The following is a 17,273-nucleotide window of genomic DNA, read 5'->3' on the forward strand; positions in this document are numbered from 1 at the left end:
AAAAGAAAATACGAATATGAATATGTGAAAGAAAAAAAAAATCATATTTTGAATAATTTTAGGTTATATTTTAATCACGATTACGATTACGATCAGGAACACCGTTTCCGATTTTCAGGATTGAATCATCGGTTGTGAATCGAGAAGTGAAATTCACGCGCCACCGCAGCGAAAGCCGATTCTTTTTGCTATATTTGTAGCCACCACCTCAATTTTTCAATGTCCAATAAAGCCTGTACCAGAACGACGCCCAATTTCTCCTCTTCACATGTTCGTATCTTCTCTTTTCCACCCAGATATTGTTATTCTATAACTAATTCAAACGATCGACGAACAGCAATATCGTTATTCTAAACCCGTTTAAAGATCATGAAAGGCCTTTTCAAGCCGAAGCCACGATCGCCATTGGAGCTCGTCCGGTACGCGCACGAGCTCCTCCTCTTCATTGACCGGAGCGATGGGGTTCGTGAGCAAAAACGGGAAGAGAAGGTACCTGTTGTTTTTCTATATGATTTTGTTAAAAATTCATCTAGGTTATCGATTTTCTCGATTTTGCCTCTGGTTTTCTTCATCATTGTTTGATTTTTAGAGATTAGGGCATTGTTCTTTGAATTTCGTTTGTTGATTGTTGCAATAGGCTCATATCAATCTTGATATTTGTTAAGATTATTTAGTTTATATGACAAGAAATTGCATATCGTTGAGGATTGTTGGTAGAGGAGTCCCACGTCGGCTAATTAAGGGGTTGATCATGCGATCATAAGTAAGGAATACATCTCCATTGGTACGAAGCTCTTGGGAAAATCAAAAGCAAAAACATGAGAGCTTATGTTCAAAGTGGACAATATCATATCACTCTGGATGTCCGTGATTCCTAACATGGTATCAGAGTCATACCCTTAATCTAGCAATGTCAATAGAATCCTCGAATAAAGAAGTAGAGCCTCGAAGGTGTAGTCAAAAGTGACTCAAGTGTAGAACAAAGGGTGTATTTTGTTTGAGGGCTCCAGAGAAGGAGTTGAGCCTCGATTAAGGGGAGGCTCTATGGTGTACTTTTTTCGAGGGAGGATTGTTGGGAGAAGAGTCTCACATCGGCTAATTAAGGAGTTGATCATGGGTTTATAAGTAAGGAATACATCTCCATTGGTATAAGGCCTTCTGGGAAACCAAAAGCAAAAAAGCAAAACCATGAGAGCTTATTCTCAAAGTGGACAATATCATACCATTGTGGAGGCCCGTGATTCCTAACCGTTTCTGTTCCCATGATATTGAAAATGACTTTGTGTTTGGATTGGAACTTATGCAGATATCTGAACTGAACAAAACCATCTCTCAAATGAGAACAATTCTTTATGGAAATGGTGAAGAAGAGCCAAATCCAGATGCTTGTGCCCAATTGACTCAGGAGTTCTTCAGGGAGAACACGTTTCGCCTGTTTATCGCTTGCATTCCGAGGCTAAACTCCGGGGTGAATGAGCTTTCACTTGCATTTATATGATCATATTTTCATTTGATCCATTTCATAAACCTGCAAGTTATGTTGCTTGACTATTGTATATATCCTGACCTGCAGCTGCGCCAATGTGCAACTCATGTTCTAGCCAATCTGCAACGACAGCAGGTTAAGTCGCGGATGATCGCCTCCGACTACTTGGAGAACAACATGGATATTATGGACATTCTGATACCAGGGTAAGAACTGGGTAGTGTTTTAAGATTGAACCATCAAATTGTTAACATTACAAGACAACATTCATTGATGGTTAATGATTGTCTCAACTTAGGTACGAAGATAGCGACATTGCTTTAACTTACGGTGCGATTGCGAGCGAATGCATACGACATCAGTGTGTTGCTAAGTATGAACCAGTTAATTCATTTCTTGCAAACATCTTGCTGAAAGAGTAGTATCATTTTGACATCTTTGTGCAGATGTTGGAAACCTGATGTAGTTTCCTCTTCTTTTTCTTTTTCCTTATCCCGAATCGTTTCGGTTCAGGTACATCCTGGAATCCGAGCATATAAAGAAGTTTTTTGATTACGTCCAGAATCCAATATTTTACGTAGCATCAGATGCTTCTGCAACTTTTAGAGTTAAGAATGAATTTCTTCTCTCCTCTCTTTTTAGCATATCTTATGTTTATTGTGGTTGTGTATATGTACTAATTGCTCGTAACGGCCCAACCCTTATAAAGAATGTTTTGTTCCCCTCTCCAACCGATGTGGGATCTTACAATCCACCCCCTTCATGGCCCAACGTCCTTGTTGGCACACTGTCCGATATCCACCCCCTTCGAGGCTTAATGTCCTTGTTGGCACACCGTCCAGTGTCTGGCTCTGATACCATTTGTAACGGTCCAAGCCCACCGCTAGTAGATATTGTCCTCTTTGAGCTTTTCCTTTCGAGCTTCCCCTCAAGGTTTTTTAAACATGTTTGCTAGGGAGAGGTCTCCACACATTTATAAGTAATGTTTCGTTTCCCTTTCCAACTGATGTGGGATCTCACAGGTAACAACCAAAATTAACCTATCGACCTCAACCGAGTTTAACTAGTTAAGATATATATCATTGACAAAGATGTTAAGATTCGAGTCTCCCCATCTCATATGTTGTTGAACTAAAAAGACCAAATGAACCTTCGTTTACGTCACGAGTAATGGGTACTATGGTTTGGTATATTGAGAGAATCCTGTCTGTCAACTGAAACATCCTGAACTTATTCTATGCAGAAACTTTTGACAAGGCATAAATCTACTGTTACTGGATTTCTTACTACAAATTATGAGTGGGTAAGCATTAGATAAGTTATTTTCATTAGATTGTCTTTGTCGTAATTTTGTTAATTGTTGGTTTCACTTAGATGAACAAGTTCATTGAAGTTGTTTGACAATTGTTTCTAATCTTTTAGTTCTTTGAAGAGTACAATACACAGTTGCTAGAATCGTCGAATTACATCACGAAACGACACGCCGTGAAGGTAAAGAGTGACATGTTTAGATTCTCTCTATTACAACCAATGGACGTGTCGAGTACGATACCTCGACTTAATATGTTTTGAGTTTGTTATCTCAAAGATTATGTATTTCCATGAAGTGATATCAAGAAGCATTTGCTGCCATTTCATGATATCAATGTTGTGTACACTATTTCAGTTGCTGGGCGATATACTACTTGATAACTCTAATGCTGTTGTGATGGTTCGATACGTGAGCTCATTGGATAACATGAGGATCTTGATGAACCTTCTCAGGGTAAACTCTCTCACTATTAAATGAAAACGTGCATTTTGAATGGTTTACACCCTTCCTATAACGGCTCAAGCCCACCGCTAGAAGATATTGTCCTCTTTGGGCTTTCCCTCCAAGGCGTTTAAAACGCATATGCTAGGGAGAGGTTTTTACACTCTTATAAAGAATGTTTCATTCCCCTCTCCAAGCGATGTGGGATCTCACAATTCACCCCTTTGGAGCAAGCGTCTTCACTGGCACTCGCCAATCAATGTGGGATCCAACAATTTGTAACACGGCCAAGCCCACCTAACACTCTTTAGGCTTTCCTTTTTAGGTTTCTCCTCAAGGTTTTTAAAACACGTATGCTAGGAAGAGGTTTCCATACCCTTATAAAGAATGCTTCGTTTCGTTCCCCTCTTCAATCGATGTGGATCCCATACTTCCTTTCTTTTCTCATCCCACATATTATACTTACAGGATCCAAACAAGATGATACAAAGAGACGCCTTCCATGTGTTCAAGGTACTGTTGAAGATCATTGAATGATTTGCACTACTAAGTTCCTCTTCTTATCTTTAGTAAAGCTTTTTTCTTTTTGTTGTTGCTGTTTATTAGCTATTTGTTGCAAATAAAAACAAGCCTCTAGAGATCACAGGTGTACTCGTTGCTAATAGAACGAAACTTCTTCGACTTCTCGACGAACTTAAACTAGATAAAGGTAACAATTAAAAAAAAGTTAAACTTCTGCTTCTTATATCATTTCATCCATATCGAATGTTCATGAATGATTGATCACTTTTTGGTTCCAGACGATGAAGGGTTTGAAGAAGATAAAGCTCAAGTTATGAGAGAAATCTCCATGCTCGAGACAAGCGATCTCTGGTCTTTAGAGATAGAGAAAGACGAGATCCAATGCTGATTTCAGCTTCGGATGTTCGTTCTTTTTGCTCTCTCTTTGTTATTGCACCTTAAAACAGGTCGAGGTAAACATACAAGTCATTGTTTTTCTGCCTATTAATATGAAAAGCATGGAGATTTATCAACGTAGATTCATCGAGAATCATCATATATCACCAAAGTATAATGTAAATTCTTCATTTGATATAGCCATTCTTTGTATAGATAATACACATTTTGTGAATCATTTATAGATTGCTTCCATTGTGTTCCTCTTATTTTCCTATCTATGAGTTATCAATGGAGATTCTTTATTTATTTATTTTTTTTTTTTTTTTTGGCAACAACAGTTGGCACCATCTGTAAAAAAGAAAAAATCTTGCTCGTAAAATTTATAGTGTGTTCAAGGATGAGAAAAAATATTAGACACAATTCCGATACAAAGAATAGGTGAAGGAACATTTATTCGATCTCGACTGAATATTGGAGTAGACCGTTGCATTCTATTCGATCTCATCTGAACATCATTTATATAAACGTTATAATCATTTGCATGGGTATGATCCCATGGTATGGCTCGATCAAGTATTGCTTGGAGACTTTGATAATGATGATGAAGATAACACGAAACTAACTGCGACCATGAGAATTGACCTATTTTCTTCGTTGAACTTAGAGTATGATCATAGGCTGGCTCATTTTTATTCAAGTATTTAAGTTAATACTTTCACATGACTTGAGTATGATCATAGGGTCGACTTTGGCCATACCTAACTTTCAATGAGTAGGATCATAGGGTCGACTTTGACCATACCTAACTTTCAACTTCAAATTAAATTTATCTCCAACTAAGTAGAGTCTAATTAGACTATACCTAACTTTCAACTTCAAATTAATTTATCTCCAACTAAGCAGAGTCTAATTAGGGTTAAACGGGTTAGCCTCGTTACTTGTACTAGCCTTAAGAAACTCATCTTGGCCTCAAAATTGTCTTCAAATAAGCGAGAATGACCATACGGTTGGTTGCAGCCTCGATCTTTCTAACTTTTAGAACAAAACACGTTCATCAAAACATAAAATTGTACCTTACACGAACAGATAGGTTTATAACACAACAAATCTTAACAAAATTCTCTCTTTGAAGCAAAGAGATTCGTTTATTGATACAATGGAAAACAATGTTCCACAAATACAATCATGAATGATAAGCAAAGAAGCACTCTATCTTTACAAAAATAGGTATAAAGAAAAGCAAACACTAACACTCTCACGTATGAATCAAAAGATAAACTATGAAATTTGCGAAGAACAAATAGAAAACAGGGGAGCTGATTATACTCTGTTTTCTACTTTAGCAGTGTGGGGAGAGATGTTGTGTGGGAACTTGTTGGAGTTGGATCTCCTTCTCTTGATCACAATGAACCATGTGATAGCTTCCAGCACCAACGCCACAGCGCCCAACAAGATGATCACTCCGCTGTAAGCCCGTCTCCATTGATTGTCGGGGCTCAAGATTTTGAAGCCTTCCAACACATTGATGATGCTCATGATGATCACGCTGTATCCCATGGAGTGATGGTAAATGTTCCAGTAGATTCTGTACTTATGATCCTTCTTCGGCCTCAAAAGCAGAGCGAATACCTGAACACTTCCCAACACGAACAGAGCAATCCCAATGTTACGATGGGTGTTGTACTGAACCGCTGCCGACTCGCCGCCGAGTTTGATTCCGGTGGCCCAGCCGGCAACTCCCACGGCGTAGGCGGAGGTCTGGCAGGCCACGTGAAGGTAAAACCAGGCTGGATCTGCCGCCTTGAACACCTTCAAATACCTTGCGAAAATGGCTCCCATTGGCATCAAAGTCCCCCAGCTGACCGCATTCAGCACTCCGTGAATCTGAGAATCCAAATCCCAATTGGGTGTTAGAATTTATCGAAATCCCCAAAAGGGTTTTGCAAATGGGAAGATTAAAACAGACCCATATCATCAAAACCCCACAATTCATTCAAATTCAAATTCAAATTCAAATTCAAACCCACTTACGTTTCTCCTCCTAAGAACAGAATCCACCGCCGCCGTGGTCGACCCAGTAAGCAAATCCAGAGTAGCAAGGGACCTTCTATTATCGCCAGTGAAGGCGTGGGGGAGAGGAGAACCCTGCGCCATGGGACCTTCCTGCCAGACCTGATTGACGGTGGTCATGCCGGGGGGAAGAGAAATGGTTGCAAAAATGGTCATTTCGTTGTTGTCATAAGTGGCGGAGAGTTGAGGAACCTCAAAGCTCAAGCGGCTCTGTTGCATAGTCGGAGAAGGGAGGTCGATGCTGGAAGTGTAAACGTGAGGGAGGCCAGAGGAGTTCGGGTAGGCTATAAGAGCTTGAGAGCCAAACATGGCGAGGGCATTTGGGTTAATGGCCCAAGCAATCCATTGATTGGGAGAGGTGGAAGGGCGTCGGAAGGCCATCCTGAAGGAGGTGTTGGATGGATGAAAGGTCCAATGGAGGAAAGAATTAAGGACAGGATGATCCACACAGGCCGCAAAGACTTCATTGCTGGCGAAATTATGGTTTTTGCAAGTCTGCCCAGCGGCAGAGAGGCAGAGAGAGAAGAGAAGCAGAGCATTGAGGAAGGTTTGGAGTTTGGTTTCCATGGCGGATTAGAATGATGGAGAATGAGAAACAGAGGAGAAGATGAATGAATTTATAGAGGAAAGAAGATGAAATGCAGAGTGGACGCCATGGAAAAGGGGAAGAAACGCAGAGTCCACGCGTAGGCTTTAATCTTCCACTTTCTTTCACCCCGTTTTCAAACTTGCTGACCCCGTTTCGTCTTATTCTCCCATGTTGAAATTAATTTATTTTTATTATTTAAATAAGGTTATTAAGTAAATAAGAATCAGAATAATTAGTTTAATTAATTAATTAATTAATTAATTAAGAAGATTATTAAAATTAATAATCATCACATGTCCACTAACCCCATTATTTATTGGAAAAAGCCAATAATATTCCAAACCGTGTGAAATTAGAAGTTGTTAATTAGTGGGAAAGGATTAATTAATGTGTAGACCCTAATTTAGTCTTTAATCTAGTCAACGTGATCGTAGTTTCGGAGTTACCTTTGTAGGACGGGATAAAGATAACGGTAGCTACTATCTAAATTGGTCTCGAGGGATGGAGGAGGCTCAGTTGGCTGGAAGATTTTGTTCGTGTCTCTCTTGCATCAGGTTGACCAACCTCCCTACATTAGTGATTCTATCAATCATGTACGTTGTAGGAAATAAGAGTGGTTAATATAGTCTGATAACTCGACCAATCTAGACTATCAATCATGTACGGTCAGGTCAGTTTTAGAGGTAAAAAATAAACGTTTTTAAAAACTTCAAAAACACTTTTTAATTTTTTTTTTAAAAATAATTTTACAATTAGTACATATTTTAAAAATAACCTGATATGTAAGTTAATATGAGTCGATTTGTTAGGATCGCACAACACCACACAGACTCGATCTAGAGAAAATGCAAGGATCTACCATATAGCTGTACCCATGTAGCTTTTTATCTACCATATATAGCTTTTATCAATATCTATTGTATGGAGAAGCATCCTCAGCGACGGATCAGGCACAAGTCTCCTAAAAGGGGGTGCTAGAGAGGGTGAGAGCCCCGTTACGCTCGAACCCTGTCGCACCACGAGGCGCTGTCAATGAGTCGGGTTGTTTGGGAATGCAACCCCAATCGGGCGGTAAATTCTGTCCAAAGCTAAATATGGGCTAGAGATCGATAGTAAACAAGTACCGCGAGGGAAAGATGAAAAGAAAAGAGAGTCAAATAGAGCTCCATATAGCTTTTTGTCTACCACATATAGCTTCACCGATATCTACCCGTAGCTTTACCAATATAGCGTTTTACTGTACTTTACTAATATCCAAAACCAAAGCTTTCGACATCAACCTTAATTTTAAAACACATCGAGAATCTACAAATAATAGCTGAATAATATTTTTTGAGATTTTATTAATAAAATTAGAAACCCTTAAAAAAAAAAAAAAGAATTATCTATAAATATAATAACCTCACTACCAATCTCTAAAAATAGAAAATCCAAAAGAAACAAAAAAACACTTAAAAATGTAAATCATCAATGATCAAACCCCGTTTTGTCCATTATTGTTATGAGGAAACTTATCATCAGAGCTGGATCTCTTTCTCTTCATCACAATGATCCATGTGATCACTTCAAGAACCACGGCGACGGCGCCCAAGAAGATGATGATTCCGGTGTAAGCCCGTTTCCATTTCTCATCGGGCCTCAAGATATCTAATCCTTTGAAGACATTGATGATACTCAGAACAATCACACTGTATCCGATCGAGTGATGGTATGCGTTCCAGTAGATTCTGTATTTGTGATCCTTCTTCGGCCTCAAAAGGAGAGCGAAAACCTGAAATGAATCAAACCCAGATCGAAATTAGTGCGGATTTCGAGAAATTTTGATTTGGGTTTGTGGATTTTTGTTGTGTTCTTGGTACCTGAAGAGTTCCGAACACGAACAGAGTGATTCCGATGTTGCGGTGGGTGTTGTATTGAACGGCGGTGGAATCTCTGCCGAGTTTTAGGCCGGTAGCCCAACCGGCGACACCGACGGCGTAGGCGGAGGATTGACAAGCGACGTGAAGGTAAAACCAGGCCGGATCTGCACCTTTGAAAGCCCTCAAATATCTAGCGAAAATGGCGCCGATCGGCATCAATGTCCCCCAACTAACAGCGTTCAAAACCCCATGAATCTGAAAAATCAAACCGATTTCACAAAAGGGTTTCACAAATCGAGAGAATCAAACAAACCCAGATCGGAAAACTTACGTTTCTCTTCTTCAAAACGGTATCCTCCGCCGCCGTGGAGGATCCAGTAAGCAAATCGAGTTTAGATCTGGATGCTCTGTTTTCTTCGGCGAGCGAATGGGAAGATGGAGAGCCTCCGATCATGGGACCAACCTGCCAGACTTGATTAATGGTCGTCATGTTGGAGGGGAGCCGAATCGTTGCGAAAATGGTGAGCTCGTTGTTGACATAAGTCGCTGCAAGATCAGGAACCGCGAAGCTCAGGGTGCTCTGTTGCAGGGTCGGACCAGGGGGATCGACGCTGGAAGTGTAAGCATGAGGGAGAGCAGAGGAATTCCGGTAAGCGACGAGAGCTTGAGATCCAAACATGGCGAGGCCCTGTGGGTTAATGGCCCATGAAATCCATTGATTGGGAGAGGTGGAAGGGCGCCGGAAGGCCATTCTCAAGGTGCTGTTCAATGGATTGTAGCTCCAATGGAGGAAAGTATTGAGCACTGGATGATCCACACAGGCTGCGAACACTTCATTCGTTGCAAACCCATTGTAGCTTCTGCAAATCTGAGCGGATGCCGGCCGGCAGGAACAGAGGAGGAGGGTCAGAACAGAGAAGAACAAGCTCCAGAGTTTCATTTCCATGGCTGAACTCTGTTTCAGTTTCTGCTGTCGATTCAGGGAGGAAGAAGAAGAAGAAGAAAGTGAGTATTTATTGGGATTAATTCGAATGAAAATTCAGTAAATTTGTGAATTTTATTTGGTTTATGAAACACTCTGTTTCTCCTTGGTAGACACCTAAGAGAGAGAGACAAGGCAAAGCCCTTGAAACGGTTGACTAATTCCAACGGCCTCCATGGTTATAATGCTTACCGACCCACATAAATTCATGCATTAATTATTGGGTATGAATTATATTTTATAATATTTTTTTTATAAGATGGGTACACTTTTTTTTTTTTTTTTTTTTTTAATTTTTTAAATTTTTTTATAATTATCGGAGCTCTCGAGTATTACTGATGCTTTATGATGACATCCCGAGACACGAGATATCCTTTATCTAAAGGGAACTAACTCTTTATTCATGGGTAAAAGCGTTATGAACCGTTTTGATTTTATTAAAAATTAAAAGAAAGCAATAAAAACGATAGAAGAACTCTATTTTTGTTGAAACTATAGCTTGTACCCACTGGATCTTCCATGTTACGACTCGAACAAAGTCAAGACTTAAAAAAAATCACAAAGAAATTGAAAGAAGAGAGAAGAAATAAAGTCGGGAAAGTGTGTCATTACAACTCAACTTTAGGATCTATTTATAAATATTACTCGAGAATCTTTACCAAATAATATATTTAAATATCTAATTAAGATATAATATTTCGTTCAAATCATATTTATATTTTAATTTGAATCTCATTCAAATTTTAAATATTTTTTTTTAATTTAATGTACCTAATATATTAATATTAATAGTTTTAATATTTAAGGTAAAAATACAATAAATATATTTTTATTTTTTTAAATATATTAAATATATTAAATATTAATTTAAACATTTTAAATTAATTAAGGTAAAAATATAATAAATATATTTTTCTTTTTTTTTTTTAATATATCTAATATATTAAATATTAATTTAAACATTTTAAATTAAATATAATTTTCTATATTTATTTAATATATCTAATATAATTCAAATTAATTTAAACATTTAAATTTAAATCTATTTTTAATATATTAAATATTAATTTAAACACTAATTTTTTTTCTTTCAATTAAATTAAACCTTTTAAAGTGAAATAACAATTAAATATTATGAATCTACCGATTATAACCTCCAATAATATAAATTTGATTAATTAAATTCATTAACTAATCAATTTTCATCTATTAACTATAGTCACTCCATTATAGATCTATAGTTACACTTAGGGGTGTATATTCAACCCGGCAACCCGGCAACTCGGACCAACCCAGATTGGGTTGGGTTGGATTAGCATTTCGGGTAGGGTTAGGTTCATTTTTCTGAACTCGAACTAAATCGGTTCGATTTTGGGTTCATGGACAAAACCTTCGGGTTGACCCGAGCCAACTTACACTCACTCCATTATAGATTTATAGTTACACTCTTATGCACCGGTAAGGTATGTCTATTGATCTTATCATTAGAAGCAAGTCAATCATTTACTTATTTATAATTACAGTTGGGTCAAAAGTATGTTTTATCCTTGTAATTACATCTTTCATCTTAACTACCGTTAGAGAGTATGACCATGTCGTAAGAGATGCAAGAGAATTTTGAGGCCGTCGAATGTAGAACTCGTATTTCAAATCTTAGATTTGGGTCGTTACACAATTCATAATCACGAACGTCCATGTATTTGAGAGTTATTTTGCTAGATCGAGGGAAGAAAAGTACATATTTTCATAAATTTATTGAAATAAATTTTTTTTATTTGATTTATAAAAAAGAATTTTAAATAAATATTAAATTGTGTCGTTCGTTCCGTTTAACCTGTTTTGCTCTCCAAACCTCACTAGACGACGCCGTTTTCATCTGTGTTCACATACATATTTTAAAAAAATTATTATACACCTAATTTTAATCCTTTAATTATAGTCGAAGATAATGAAAACCAATGAAAACCATCGTGAACGTAACCAAATCGTAATTAAATTAAGAGAACTAAATATTTATATCAATACAAATTTTACCGAGTTAACTTCATGAGTAACTTTGTTAAATTAAGGGGACTATATTGTCGAGAATCAAATCCATACAAGTTTTACCCAGATTACTTAACGAGTAACCAAATCACCACTCGAATAAAATTACAGAAATCAAATGTAAATTATGGGTATACACGAGTCAGGTTGAATAAAATATTTAGACCAACTCGAAATTTCGGATGGATTAGATTGATAGACCTGAATGACCCAGTTCACAACCAAATCCAACCCTAAATTTTCGGGTTGGAATGGGTTGAGTGTCGGATTATTCATTTTTTTATTATTTAAAAAATATATATTTATTTACCATACATGCTACAATAATAATTAGTATTATGAACATTTGTTATAAATATTAAATTCGTAACAATTGTAACAGTCGAATCGAATTTAAATTACGGACAAAAATACACCACAACTTAGATTATTTTATAGACGTAACAATTGGACCATACAGATTTGACACGAAAATTTTAATTTATCTAAATTGATTAAAAAGAACGTTCAAGAATACTTTAAAGTAGTCGGACATTAAACGATGTAAAAAATGATCCGACCAATTCAAACATAACTCAGTGAATAAGACATAGATTATCATTAATGACCTTATTTAGCAAATACGGTCGGCCTATCAAAATAAGATCGACCTATTTATTTATTTATTTATTTATTTATTATGGGTGTGATGTTGTTTGGAAAATAATAAATTATTTGTGGTTGAAATGTTTTATAATACTTGACCATTATTTTATACCTCAACTACCCCTCCTTAATGTGCCTTCTATCTAACCCAATTTAAATAATGATGTGAGTTCAAATAATGGTAGATCCACGGCTAGCAGATATTATCTTTTTTGGACTTTCTCTTTCGGACTTCCCCTCAAGGCTTTAAAAATCAATGTGGGACATTACAATCCACCCATCTTCGGGGCCAGCGTCCTCGCTGGTACACTGCCTCGTGTCTACCCCCATTCGGGGAATAGTGAGAAGGCTGGTACGTCGACCGATGTTTGGCTCTGATACCATTTGTAACGGTCCAGATCCACCGCTTTAAAACAGATATTGTCCTCTTTGTACTTTACCTTTCGGGCTTCTCCTCAAGGCTTTAAAACGCGTCTGCTACGAGAAGGTTTCCACACCCTTATAAATAGTGGTTTGTTCTCCTCCCCAACCAATGTGGGACCTCACAGACAGTAACCTACCTCAAATTTAATAGTTTACGAGTCATCTTGACAATCAAATAAAATAAAAGTAAAGAAGTTGTCTCGTTAGAATAGTTAAAATGCATAGAAACTAGACCAATACTCGTGAATATCTTACAAGTTATCTTAGCAACCAAATGCAATAAAGTAAATAAATTATCCGGTGAGAATTCTCGAAATGCGAACAAGTTGACCTAGTATTCGTGAATATCGAATTATTCAACGTAGAAATTTAAACCCATTTGAAAATACATAAACATATATACACCAATACATATATAAAAGTAAAAGTACGTTCGTGTCTATAGTCTAACATCAATACAATAGAATAAAGTTGTCCCCTGAGAATAGTCAAAATGCGAACTAGTTGACCTAATACTCGTGAATATCAAATCATTCAACGTTAAAACCCATTTGAAAATGCATGCACGTAAGTACACCAACGCGTATATAAAATATAACTAATATCTTACGAGCTATCTTAGCAATCAAATGCAGTAAACAGTCCCGTGAGAATAGTCGAAATGTGAACACAAGCTAGCTGATTCAATACTCGTGAATATGAAACCATTCAACGTAGAAGTTTAAACTCATTTGATAATGCATGCACGTACCGATACCCATACGTATATAAAAATATAAGTCGGTTCAAAGATTCATACATACATGGTGGTGGAAAATGAGAGGAAAGTGGCGTAATCATTCTCCCACAGCCTTTTTGGACCTCAAAATTCCATATCCAAACAATAATTTCTTGGAAAATTGTATTCAAACCGATCAAATGCTTACAAATTTATAATCAAGTTGCCTAATTTTGTTGACTTCTTCCCCGTTGACTCGTAGTTACCATAAAATAATCAAGTGTTCTTAAAAAAAAAAAGTCAATGTTTTTCTCACTCTTAAGACCAAGGCTTTTAAGCTAAGATTGGATATTAAGAAATTGATATTGAACACGTCGAGATCACTACTCTCTTCATTGTTCTGCAGATATTACCGATCAAAAAAATCAAAAGAGAGAGATTGGTCGGAGTTTCAGAGGAGAGTGAACGGTAGAGGAAGAAGTCGAAGAATATAATAAATTAATTTTTTTTAATCCATTAATAATTTATTAAACATAAAATTTAAAATTTAGAGATCGATAAGATATATATATTTTTTTCATTTAAACAAATTTGACCGAAGTGGTTGAAAAATAATTATTTAGATTTTTTTTTTAAATTTTTTATTTTGATATTTTATATTATTGGTTGAAGTTAAAGATTGGAGTTTTATTATAGATTATATATTTAAATATATTAAATTACCAACTGTCGTCGCTTTGGCCGAGTGGTTAAGGCGTGTGCCTGCTAAGTACATGAGGTTTCCCCGCGAGAGTTCGAATCTCTCAGGCGACGATTATTTTATTATTATTTTTTATTTATTTTAATGACTAAATAAAATTAATTAAAAAATGATTGAAACTGTGGAGAATTCGACGAAACGGGGTCAGCAAGTTTGAAAACGGGGTGAAAGAAAGTGGAAGATTAAAGCCTACGCGTGGACTCTGCGTTTCTTCCCCTTTTCCATGGCGTCCACTCTGCATTTCATCTTCTTTCCTCTATAAATTCATTCATCTTCTCCTCTGTTTCTCATTCTCCATCATTCTAATCCGCCATGGAAACCAAACTCCAAACCTTCCTCAATGCTCTGCTTCTCTTCTCTCTCTGCCTCTCTGCCGCTGGGCAGACTTGCAAAAACCATAATTTCGCCAGCAATGAAGTCTTTGCGGCCTGTGTGGATCATCCTGTCCTTAATTCTTTCCTCCATTGGACCTTTCATCCATCCAACACCTCCTTCAGGATGGCCTTCCGACGCCCTTCCACCTCTCCCAATCAATGGATTGCTTGGGCCATTAACCCAAATGCCCTCGCCATGTTTGGCTCTCAAGCTCTTATAGCCTACCCGAACTCCTCTGGCCTCCCTCACGTTTACACTTCCAGCATCGACCTCCCTTCTCCGACTATGCAACAGAGCCGCTTGAGCTTTGAGGTTCCTCAACTCTCCGCCACTTATGACAACAACGAAATGACCATTTTTGCAACCATTTCTCTTCCCCCCGGCATGACCACCGTCAATCAGGTCTGGCAGGAAGGTCCCATGGCGCAGGGTTCTCCTCTCCCCCACGCCTTCACTGGCGATAATAGAAGGTCCCTTGCTACTCTGGATTTGCTTACTGGGTCGACCACGGCGGCGGTGGATTCTGTTCTTAGGAGGAGAAACGTAAGTGGGTTTGAATTTGAATTTGAATTTGAATTTGAATGAATTGTGGGGTTTTGATGATATGGGTCTGTTTTAATCTTCCCATTTGCAAAACCCTTTTGGGGATTTCGATAAATTCTAACACCCAATTGGGATTTGGATTCTCAGATTCACGGAGTGCTGAATGCGGTCAGCTGGGGGACTTTGATGCCAATGGGAGCCATTTTCGCAAGGTATTTGAAGGTGTTCAAGGCGGCAGATCCAGCCTGGTTTTACCTTCACGTGGCCTGCCAGACCTCCGCCTACGCCGTGGGAGTTGCCGGCTGGGCCACCGGAATCAAACTCGGCGGCGAGTCGGCAGCGGTTCAGTACAACACCCATCGTAACATTGGGATTGCTCTGTTCGTGTTGGGAAGTGTTCAGGTATTCGCTCTGCTTTTGAGGCCGAAGAAGGATCATAAGTACAGAATCTACTGGAACATTTACCATCACTCCATGGGATACAGCGTGATCATCATGAGCATCATCAATGTGTTGGAAGGCTTCAAAATCTTGAGCCCCGACAATCAATGGAGACGGGCTTACAGCGGAGTGATCATCTTGTTGGGCGCTGTGGCGTTGGTGCTGGAAGCTATCACATGGTTCATTGTGATCAAGAGAAGGAGATCCAACTCCAACAAGTTCCCACACAACATCTCTCCCCACACTGCTAAAGTAGAAAACAGAGTATAATCAGCTCCCCTGTTTTCTATTTGTTCTTCGCAAATTTCATAGTTTATCTTTTGATTCATACGTGAGAGTGTTAGTGTTTGCTTTTCTTTATACCTATTTTTGTAAAGATAGAGTGCTTCTTTGCTTATCATTCATGATTGTATTTGTGGAACATTGTTTTCCATTGTATCAATAAACAAATCGAACTTCACATATGTCTGTTAATATGCTAATGGTAGATAGATATTTTAGTTAAGATAAGTACATTTTTATTAATATTAGGACACAAAATGATATTTAATAAATGAATTTTTATTAAAAAACAATGAAAATTGGAGAACAAAAAAAAAGTTGGTAAAAAGTTGTCAAGAATGGGATTCGAACCCATGCCCTTTCGGACCAGTACCTGAAACTGGCGCCTTAGACCAACTCGGCCATCTTGACTTGTCGACTTGGTTGGTAACTGAAATTTTAAATAATGTTATTTTATCTTTTAGAACAACAATTCGGGAAGGAAGCTAAATATTGATGCGCGGACCTAAGGTTGTTTGGTTCGTCACATAAACGGGAGCAGGCGATTTTGCCCCCTCTTTACTGTGTTTGAATAACACACAATAAATGCACAAACAAAGGAATAGCATATCGGGTCAGGTTGGTCAGAAGTCTTCTTTGGTAAGACGGTCATCGATTTTGTCCGGATCCTCATTTTCTTCCGAAACAAAGGGAAGGAACTGTAAGAACCCAGAATGAGACTTTACAGTAAGGAAAGAAGAGTACAGAAAAAAGTACATAAAGGAGATAGTGAAGCAAGTTGTCACCCACGGTACGCACTAGAAGAGTCCACTCTTTTGTTTAGATTGTCTGTCTGTAAACCGGTTCTGGTTTAGTAGCTCAGGGTTTCGGTGGAGTCAGTTAAAGAAATATACTTCTAATGTCGAATCGGGATCCACTAGGACAGAAATCAAGCATTGGGTCAAACTCGTTTTTGGTGTCAAGGTAACAAATAGCTATGAATAGTCATCGACTCCCGAGAAAGAAAGGCTAGAAGGAAGAATGAATGGGACCTATTATGGGACATACAATGCATTACGTATGTCAAGCTATTCCATTGCCTGCCCCTTCCCTTCGCTACTGAACCTGAACCTATTTTCCTGATTTATGAACCTGTTAAAACGGAACTCTAACCTAGCGAACAAAAATCGAACTTCACAAATAATTTTGAGATAGTCATTAACCTCTCTACCGTCGTTTTATAAGAAAATTGTGAGAAAATGAGAGAACATTTTGAAAGAACTTAGTGAAAATGTCGATTACATTAAAATATACGGACAAGAGAGTATACACACTTAATCGAGAGAGGTTTGATGACTAATTGGTTCTCCTATAACATATTATATAAACAACAAACCTAATTACATGACATTAACATAGAGT

At 37.8% G+C, this 17,273-nt stretch overlaps 4 protein-coding genes and 2 non-coding genes across 6 annotated transcripts; 3 read left to right on the forward strand and 3 right to left on the reverse strand.

Annotated features, from left to right (window-relative positions):
- The first annotated feature begins 94 nt into the window (after positions 1 to 94).
- Positions 95 to 4,405, forward strand: LOC111792474 (putative MO25-like protein At5g47540). Its single transcript, XM_023673977.2, has 11 exons — positions 95 to 489; positions 1,307 to 1,468; positions 1,574 to 1,692; positions 1,785 to 1,859; positions 2,000 to 2,093; positions 2,730 to 2,789; positions 2,909 to 2,977; positions 3,153 to 3,251; positions 3,708 to 3,752; positions 3,846 to 3,948; positions 4,040 to 4,405. Exons 1-11 carry the CDS (start codon positions 370 to 372, stop codon positions 4,147 to 4,149), a joined length of 1,056 nt encoding a protein of 351 aa, XP_023529745.2. The 5' UTR covers positions 95 to 369; the 3' UTR covers positions 4,150 to 4,405.
- An 843-nt stretch (positions 4,406 to 5,248) lies between these two features.
- LOC111792460 (cytochrome b561 and DOMON domain-containing protein At5g47530-like) lies at positions 5,249 to 6,801 on the reverse strand. The gene is made up of 2 exons (XM_023673947.2): positions 6,171 to 6,801; positions 5,249 to 6,023 (listed from the first exon to the last, which is right to left on the reverse strand). Exons 1-2 carry the CDS (start codon positions 6,774 to 6,776, stop codon positions 5,460 to 5,462), a joined length of 1,170 nt encoding a protein of 389 aa, XP_023529715.2. The 5' UTR covers positions 6,777 to 6,801; the 3' UTR covers positions 5,249 to 5,459.
- Positions 6,802 to 7,947: 1,146 nt separating this feature from the next.
- On the reverse strand, positions 7,948 to 9,751 carry LOC111792461 (cytochrome b561 and DOMON domain-containing protein At5g35735). Its single transcript, XM_023673949.2, has 3 exons — positions 8,989 to 9,751; positions 8,658 to 8,912; positions 7,948 to 8,569 (listed from the first exon to the last, which is right to left on the reverse strand). The coding sequence occupies exons 1-3, from the start codon at positions 9,601 to 9,603 to the stop codon at positions 8,273 to 8,275; spliced, it is 1,167 nt and encodes a 388-aa protein (XP_023529717.2). The 5' UTR covers positions 9,604 to 9,751; the 3' UTR covers positions 7,948 to 8,272.
- Positions 9,752 to 14,202: 4,451 nt separating this feature from the next.
- Positions 14,203 to 14,284, forward strand: TRNAS-GCU (transfer RNA serine (anticodon GCU)). The gene has a single exon. It is a non-coding gene; the product is annotated as a tRNA-Ser (tRNA).
- A 228-nt stretch (positions 14,285 to 14,512) lies between these two features.
- Positions 14,513 to 16,054, forward strand: LOC111792459 (cytochrome b561 and DOMON domain-containing protein At5g47530). The gene is made up of 2 exons (XM_023673946.2): positions 14,513 to 15,149; positions 15,297 to 16,054. The coding sequence occupies exons 1-2, from the start codon at positions 14,544 to 14,546 to the stop codon at positions 15,858 to 15,860; spliced, it is 1,170 nt and encodes a 389-aa protein (XP_023529714.2). The 5' UTR covers positions 14,513 to 14,543; the 3' UTR covers positions 15,861 to 16,054.
- Positions 16,055 to 16,202: 148 nt separating this feature from the next.
- Positions 16,203 to 16,283, reverse strand: TRNAL-CAG (transfer RNA leucine (anticodon CAG)). Its single transcript has one exon. It is a non-coding gene; the product is annotated as a tRNA-Leu (tRNA).
- Between the last annotated feature and the right edge of the window lie 990 nt (positions 16,284 to 17,273).

Source organism: Cucurbita pepo, chromosome 4 (assembly GCF_057944985.1).
Source record: "Cucurbita pepo subsp. pepo isolate OVF chromosome 4, ASM5794498v1, whole genome shotgun sequence".
In the NCBI taxonomy this organism is placed as follows: Eukaryota; Viridiplantae; Streptophyta; class Magnoliopsida; order Cucurbitales; family Cucurbitaceae; genus Cucurbita; species Cucurbita pepo.

Bases quoted from the DNA above. Each gene is read 5' to 3' on its own strand.
- LOC111792474 (XM_023673977.2), top strand. From the start codon at position 370: ATGAAAGGCCTTTTCAAGCCGAAGCCACGATCGCCATTGGAGCTCGTC. The intron at 2,094-2,729 runs GTTAAGAATGAA...TATTCTATGCAG, and splicing joins ATGCTTCTGCAACTTTTAGA to AAACTTTTGACAAGGCATAA. The intron at 3,949-4,039 runs GTAACAATTAAA...TTTTGGTTCCAG, and splicing joins CGAACTTAAACTAGATAAAG to ACGATGAAGGGTTTGAAGAA.
- LOC111792460 (XM_023673947.2), bottom strand. From the start codon at position 6,776: ATGGAAACCAAACTCCAAACCTTCCTCAATGCTCTGCTTCTCTTCTCT. The intron at 6,024-6,170 runs GTAAGTGGGTTT...TTGGATTCTCAG, and splicing joins CTGTTCTTAGGAGGAGAAAC to ATTCACGGAGTGCTGAATGC.
- LOC111792461 (XM_023673949.2), bottom strand. From the start codon at position 9,603: ATGGAAATGAAACTCTGGAGCTTGTTCTTCTCTGTTCTGACCCTCCTC. The intron at 8,913-8,988 runs GTAAGTTTTCCG...TTGATTTTTCAG, and splicing joins CCGTTTTGAAGAAGAGAAAC to ATTCATGGGGTTTTGAACGC. The intron at 8,570-8,657 runs GTACCAAGAACA...GATTCATTTCAG, and splicing joins TCGTGTTCGGAACTCTTCAG to GTTTTCGCTCTCCTTTTGAG.
- LOC111792459 (XM_023673946.2), top strand. From the start codon at position 14,544: ATGGAAACCAAACTCCAAACCTTCCTCAATGCTCTGCTTCTCTTCTCT. The intron at 15,150-15,296 runs GTAAGTGGGTTT...TTGGATTCTCAG, and splicing joins CTGTTCTTAGGAGGAGAAAC to ATTCACGGAGTGCTGAATGC.